The 7,500-nt window shown below is 43.4% G+C and overlaps 2 protein-coding genes across 5 annotated transcripts in view; one reads left to right on the top strand and one right to left on the bottom strand.

The window, feature by feature from the left end:
- tmppe (transmembrane protein with metallophosphoesterase domain) overlaps positions 1-7,500 on the top strand; it is a 298,028-nt gene that overhangs the window by 45,497 nt on the left and 245,031 nt on the right. The gene's annotated exons all lie outside the window — the stretch shown is intronic.
- The window catches only part of herc1 (HECT and RLD domain containing E3 ubiquitin protein ligase family member 1), a 49,473-nt gene that overhangs the window by 25,675 nt on the left and 16,298 nt on the right, over positions 1-7,500 (bottom strand). For all 4 annotated transcript variants that reach the window (XM_060865730.1, XM_060865891.1, XM_060865809.1 and 1 more), the window contains exons 23-37: positions 7,463-7,500; positions 7,245-7,365; positions 6,355-6,406; positions 5,655-5,920; positions 5,094-5,315; positions 4,348-4,468; positions 3,990-4,227; positions 3,670-3,839; positions 3,397-3,552; positions 1,977-2,083; positions 1,323-1,433; positions 1,031-1,201; positions 674-913; positions 323-406; positions 1-229 (exon numbers count right to left, since the gene is read on the bottom strand). The exon at positions 1-229 is cut by the window's left edge and continues 292 nt beyond it; the exon at positions 7,463-7,500 is cut by the window's right edge. In XM_060865730.1, the coding sequence (XP_060721713.1) occupies positions 1-229; positions 323-406; positions 674-913; positions 1,031-1,201; positions 1,323-1,433; positions 1,977-2,083; positions 3,397-3,552; positions 3,670-3,839; positions 3,990-4,227; positions 4,348-4,468; positions 5,094-5,315; positions 5,655-5,920; positions 6,355-6,406; positions 7,245-7,365; positions 7,463-7,500 (2,326 nt within the window). The remainder of the gene's footprint in view (positions 230-322; positions 407-673; positions 914-1,030; positions 1,202-1,322; positions 1,434-1,976; positions 2,084-3,396; positions 3,553-3,669; positions 3,840-3,989; positions 4,228-4,347; positions 4,469-5,093; positions 5,316-5,654; positions 5,921-6,354; positions 6,407-7,244; positions 7,366-7,462) is intronic.

Below are 7,500 nucleotides of genomic sequence, written 5' to 3'. Positions count from 1 at the left end.
GTCTCGCGCCGCCTGGCGGTGGAGCGCCGTCGCGCAGGCGGCCACGAATTTGCTGCAGCCGCTGGAGCATGCACCGGTTGATGGGTTGCATCCAGCAGTCTGAGCGGTGCAGGATCCTCACCAGCTGAGACACAGCCTCAGCGAGAACGGTGGCCACAGGACTGCACATGGGGTCGCCGGGTAAAAGGTCGCGCGGCGTGCCACGCATCTGCATGTCACAGATTTTGACCTATAAACAAGCCAGATATGTTAAACAGATCTTTTTACTTTACCTCGGTACATCCACCTTCTCATCACCGCCTTTTATTATTCTGTCTCGTACCTTTTCTCCTGGGTTGCTGCTGTAGAACATGACGCATGGGTAAAGCTCTGTAGCGTCCACATCTTCAAAAGCCAGTTTGGGCTCCTACACAAAGCAGGTTGAAAATGGGTTCATTTTTTTTTTTTGTAACAGCAGCTATGACAAATCGCAGGTTTATATAAATGAACGTGCTTATGCTAATACGTTTCCATAGTAACAGCCCACTCACAGGATGTTTATTTAACGTTTTTGGAAGGAGACTTCGGCGTCGGCACTTTGCCGGAGACGAGGCTGTAACTTCAGCCATCATCAATACAGAAGAGTTTATGTTTTTATTTAGTTTAGAAACGAGTGAACGTGTCTCCACCTGACCTCTCCGTTCTTTCCGAAGGACACGGTTCGAGCCTCCATGTCCAGCACGCAGGTGATGTAGTCGCCCTGTGTGTAGCTGGACAGAGCGAGCGTCTGCTCCCCGTTGTGGTACAGGTTGCCGCTGTAGGCGCGGTACAGCCACATGTCAGCCGTGGTGCGGTGGTTGAAGTCGTGTACGGGCCAGCGAGACACACCCACGCATGTTCCCTCGTTCCCACGGTTCTCTTTCACTATGTAGAACTGACAAAAAAAAAAGACACACATACAGCTTATAAATGTGACACTGAATATAAACTGGAGAACCGATGTGCAATAAATGCCTGTGTGTGTGTGTGGGTGTGTGTGTGTGTGTGTTACCTTCCACTGGTAGCAGCCTGACGAGATGCCTGTAGCAGCCAGGCCGTAGCCTTTCCCGCCGCTGCCGTGCGTCAGACCCTGTCCGTTTTCCACCACACAGCACTGCACCTTTTCAGGGTCGAAGATGACTTCCTGAATAGGCAGGTTCTCTTCTTCCTCCTCTGCCTCACCCTAACACACACACACACACACACACACACACAGAAAACTCTGTACAGTCTATTCCACACATTCGACCAAGCAATTTTTAACTGAACAATTTGTACATTTCACATTGATTTGTATTGTTCACCTGGAGCTTTCCCTCTTGCTCTCGCTCCTTCAGGTGGACGGTGTGTTTGGCCTGAGCGACAGGAGCCTCCCACATGCAATCCGACAGCAGAGAGAACAACCTTTCTACCACCTGTCGTTATGCAAAAAAACAAAGACGTTAACGATGTGGACTTTTCTGCACGTACCGAAGCTTTAAAAGCTTTAAGAGAACACATCCCTGACTTGCCACTAGGATATCACCCTGACCGGAATGAAGTCATTATGGAAGTTGAATTTAAAGTCATTTGATAATATGTAATGTATTGTGAGTAGGGATAAAATAACAGCACCCTAAAAGTCAATAAAATCGTTACACTCCTAAGCATCTATATATGCTCGCTGCATGAGGTATAATGATTCATAAAGTAACGCGCCATGCTAAATGACAAGTCACTCATAACAGTTATATTTTTATACCGTTAATGTCAAATTTTATAAGTATTGGTGCTCTGGGCCTCATTACGGTTGCTCTTCTTCACTACAGTGAAAAAGACTTGAAATTCGGTCCTTCCGGTCTGCTTTTATTTTGAGCCCAGATCAATTTTTATTAAAAAAAGTGTTTTACATAGCTGCATTTACATAGAAGTTGGATAATCGGCTACTAGCAGATCAGTTGTGTGTTTAAGAATAAAACCTGGGTCATTTGATGATCCTCAATGCTACTTTCACAGGCAGGAAGTACAGCCTCAAGGACATGCAAGGCCAGGAGTCGGGTCCTCAAATTCCCCACCAGTGGAATACCTGTGGAATTAAAAATAAACAACAACCTTATAAAATACACAAATCTTAGCATTTGAGATATTATTTGAGGCAAACGTTGGGGAAATTATTAACAGTATATGACCTCTAAATCGCTTGACAGATCATACTGTAATTTAAAATAAATTTGCAACATAATCAACTTTCTCAAGGTCTGTTAAAGAGACGACATTAAAGGTGGGGTCTCCATTGTTTGAGAAATGCTTCAGAAAACTGCGTTGGGACACCAAACAAAACAAATACAAAACTAACGTGTAGCCAATGAGCAGAAAGGGGCGTGTCTTGTCAATATGGGTGGAGAGAGTGTTCAGTGTGCATGTGTGACATTAGCAGAAAGAGGTTTTAACATTGACATGGAGGATAAAAACAAAGAAAGAAAGTGAAGAAAGGCTTACGATAAGGTAAGAAGTAGGACGTGTTAATATAGGATCAGCTTTCCAGCGCTGGAGAGAACTGAAGGAGCAGGAAGTTGGTCACATATTCATAGATTGGAGTTTCCTGAGTCAATAACTCCTGAGCTAAACACTGTTACTACACAAATAACACCTCTTTTCTATCGTAGTAATGTAGAGACGCAGCTACAACCGTGTTTTGTGTAGTAACAGTGTTTAGCTCAGGAGTTATTGACTCGGGAAACTCCAATCTGTGAATATGTGACCAACTTTACTTAAGACGCCGAGGCGCTTTTTTCCTTCTCGATAGGTGAGTAACGTTGGTTTTGTTTTGTTACACAGAACTAATATATGCCTTTGTCCTTTACATGATTATGTTTGTGTGTCATTTCTGCTTGTTTGTTTATCTGCAATCGTATTGTTCTTCCCTTCAGCTATGATAAAGACATTTCTTTCCATTAGTTGCCTGGGTTACATATGTATGTGTGGGCGGAGCTATCAATACAGGGGTGGGACCCATTTGGGTTAGGGGCGTGTTTGTTTTGGTGATTTCAAATGTCAATGTTGGCTTTCAAACGACGGAGACCCCACCTTTAAATGCCCCAGCTTTTAATTTTTACTACACCATGCAAAACTCAGTTTGTTTTAAAATATTGCACTTTGAAAATTTCCTCTAATTTTGGGTAACAACATTATTTCAATATTTACAATATTTAAACACGTACATTACCGATTTATGTTTCTATGTTTCACATCAGAAACATTATTGTTATATAATGTATAATGTTTTGTTTTTACTTTACTGGTCTTCCTATACTTGGACTTTTCCTACACGAAAATGTATCCAAAATTAAATTTTAAGGACTAAAAACTAAAAAGGTTTAAGCTTTTAAACACCGGTACCTGAACAGCATTTTTGTGCTGCGATGTTAAGCAGAACTTCGGTCCATTTGGGAGACGCCATCTTGGACTGGATGGCTTTGGAAGATACGACTCTTCTAAGAAACACTAGAAAGTCCCCGAGATGTAGTTCTGCCGTGTGCTGTTTATGCAGTAAGGCTAAAACCGAACACACACACACACACACACTTATTATCGTGCATTTTCATCTGCTTATAAAATTAGGATTCTTAGTGAAGCTGTTGGAGTAACGGTGTGTGTGCGTGCATTAATTACCCCTGAAGTCTTTTTTCGTGTTGTCGGTTCCCTCGTCTGTTTTCTCCTCAGAATCCGGACTTGTGCTGAGGACGCTTCCTGCAGCCTGCGACAGCAAAGTCTTCAGCTGACTACAGAGAAGGTCCAACAGAGCCTGAACCACTTTAGGGCTCAACCTGTCAGCGTACGTCCTGACACAAAACAGCAGCAATTACTCCAAGTATGTAATAATAATAATAATAATAATAATAATAAGTGCTGGGGGTGTAGAAACATTAAGTAATTAACCCCCAAAAATTTGGGAAACCCTCGTTTAAACATCGTGGTGGTGTTTTTTTTACCCTGTGCTAATGGCGAGGATCTGCAGCAGTCGGGTGCTGGCCACTTTGAGTGCTGTGCTGAGTTGGGACCCAGCAGGTTTGTGTAAGAGCTGGAGTGTGTGTCCCAGAAGGGTTTCTTTACCACACAGCTGAGAGAGAACGTCGAGCTGGCCGCTCGAGATGGCCAATGAAACGTCCACAGGCTGGTAGCGCACACTGAGGGCAAACACGGTCACTAACAGCAGCCGCTGCTGGGCCTCTGTGTACAAAAGAACGCGCGTGACGACTCGGTGCACACCGTTTGTGTGTGTGTGTGTGTTTGTGTGTGCATGTGTGTGTGGAAGAGAGAGAAGAGATGCAGTATGCTTCTTTACATTACCTATATGGTGCTTATTTGATTGAAGAGCTCTCTCTAGTGTAATAGAAAGCTGCTGGTAGATTTTGTGCACCGCCGTCTGAATGTCCATCTGTAATCTCTTTTTAGCGGCTCGGATGCCGTCCTGGAACGAAAGAAAAGCACAAATGTGTAAACGTATGTATCCGAATATCCGCTGACTGTGTATATCCAAACCGATTTTTATCGTTGTCCTCGTTGTCCATAACATACAAAAGTATACCAAAAGTATGTGCACCCCAACCATCACACCCACATGTGCTTCTTTCCCAAACTGTACACAGAGCCCTGACCCCCCCACTGAACACCTTTAGGATGAACTGGAACTGGAGCTTCCATGACATCCCGACATCAGTGTCTGTGGGAATTTGAGTTCATTCAGCTACAAGAGCATTAGTAAGATCAGTCACAATCCAACACCTAATGGAAAGGCTTCCAATGAGAGTGGAACATCATTATAACAGCAAATGGGGGGGAATTTATCTGGAACGGGCTGCACCTAGTTTTAGCAATACAGTGTGTATAATAATGATATACAATCTATTATTAGTTTAATCTCTGTTGACCAAAACCCAAGTATTAAAGTACATCAATACCATCAGCAGATCTGGTTCAAAACTACATCTCTTGGCTGATTTGGGGGTAACTATGTAAATTTGTTTATTCTACAAACAATTCTGTTTACTTCTAATTGCTTGTTAATTGCCAGAGTACACAAGCGCGATGGTTACCTGGTAGTGGTGCAGCTGGACACTCTCACCCTTCAGTCCTCCGTTACAGGCTCCGAGGCCAAAGCATCCTGCCAAGAATTGCAGTCTGACTGACGTCAGCAAGGAGGCGGAGTGAAACGCAGCAGGGCCACGCCCAGCCACACCCTCTGCTCCGGCTTGACTGCTTTTATCCTCCATCCCAGCAATTAAAACCACGATCTGATGAAGGGCATCTAACCGCAGCTACGCAAACATACATACAAACATATTTTTTACTTCCTTTATAATATATAAGTAAATATAGAACTAAAGCTACCTCTCTGACACTGGAGACACTGGTCCATATATGATAAACATCTTAAAGAGAACTTCACCAAATCAACGATTCTGCTTTTTTATTGTAAGTCGTACAAGTTGTTACTAAAGAAACGATAACATGTCAGCTGCTGTTACAGAAAATGCCTTCTGACCAATCAGACTGGAGAATTTTCACAGTGCTGTGGATTGTTAACTTCCTCTCCGATTAGTTTTCACTGTGACCTCATTAGAAAGCGTCTCATAGTGTTAAAGAATGCCATGTACCTCCGCTCTGCTCTGCTGCTGCTCCATGGCTATAATTGTAGCTTGAGGACAAGTTGACATGCTCTCCTCTGGTTCCTTGAATCCAGGCGTGTTTCCCACATCGCCGCTGATGAAGCTGACGATGTTGTCGATGATTGTGTGGATGTGCAGCGTGCAGCTCAGGTCTAAGTCAGACTCCTCATAAAACTGAGGAGAGCTGTACAGGTGGTCGCGCCCCAAACGCCGACCGAACCAGTCGGCAGAGTCTGGAGTGCTGTGTGCAAAATCTGATGGAGGTGAAAGTTGAACGAGTGATGCGAAGTGACGACGAATGTCATTTTTATATTATCTTAATGAAAGCAAATAAAGTTCCATTAGTCTACTTTCACACTTGACAGAAAAAAAAATGCTGGTCTGTGACACTATAATATTCTTAATAATCCTTCACTAGTACCGGTTATAAAAATATACTCAGTCACTGTCTTCCACATGCGTGCAACCCGATTGGTCAGGAGATAAATAAATAAACAAACAAACAAATAAATGGCAAGTGTAGAAGCAGCATTAGGTTCTTGAACACTATGCAGACAGAGAGAAGAGATTACATTGTTCATCTTCAATTTCTGTATAAAAGGTTTTGCAATTTTAAATTTAATCTCACAATTAATCTCACTTTGGCAAAAAAAAAAAAAACTTGAAAACAAATAAAATTGAGATTTACCTCTCCTTTTATGAGTGAATGCCAAATCCAGGTCAGCGTTTCTTTTGCCACTCTGTAAAAGTTCACAAGTTTCTTCAGCTGAATTTACACACACAGACACACACACACGCACACAGACACACACAGCCATACACAGAGACATGCACAGACACAGATACACACAGACACAGATACACACAGACACACACAGCTACACGCACAGATACACACACACAGCTACACGCACAGATACACACACACAGACACACACAGCCATACACAGAGACATGCACAGACACAGATACACACAGACACAGATACACACAGACACACACAGCTACACGCACAGATACACACACACAGCTACACGCACAGATACACACACACAGACACACACAGCTACACGCACAGATACACACACAGACACACACAGCCATACACAGAGACACACAGACACACAGAGACACACAGACACACAGATACACACAGCTACATGCACAGATACACACACAGACGCACACAGACACAGATGCACACAGACAAAGTTGCACACAGACACACACAGCTACAAGCACAGATACACACAGATACACACACAGACACAGATACACACACACAGACACAGATACACACACACAGACACACACACAGACACAGATACACACACAGACACAGATACACACACAGACACAGATACACACACAGACACAGATACACACACAGACACAGATACACACACAGACACAGATACACACAAAGACACAGATACACACACAGACACAGATACACACACAGACACAGATACACACACAGACACAGATACACACACAGACACAGATACACACAAAGACACAGACAGACATACAGTATAAGTGTACAAAAGGATAAGCATGATTAGCTTGTGTACTGACCAGTGAGTATCCTTCTTCATCAGACTCGGGCTGGGAGAGATCAGACTCACTTCTGGATTTAGTGAGTCTGTAACTCGGACCGCTCGGGATGGAACGACTCTCAGCTGACAAACTCTCGCTTCTAAACACATAACAATATACTGTTATTAATGTCTGAACCACAGCTGCGCATTAACACATGTATCAGATAGATTATTATCATGTGCAGTAGCATTTACCTGGTCATAAATCCGCCTGCGTCCTGCACAGCCCCACT

Source organism: Tachysurus vachellii, chromosome 1 (assembly GCF_030014155.1).
Source record: "Tachysurus vachellii isolate PV-2020 chromosome 1, HZAU_Pvac_v1, whole genome shotgun sequence".
NCBI classification, from domain to species: domain Eukaryota; kingdom Metazoa; phylum Chordata; class Actinopteri; order Siluriformes; family Bagridae; genus Tachysurus; species Tachysurus vachellii.
Note: the sequence above shows the minus strand (reverse complement) of the source record. Positions and strands in the feature narration are given on the sequence as shown.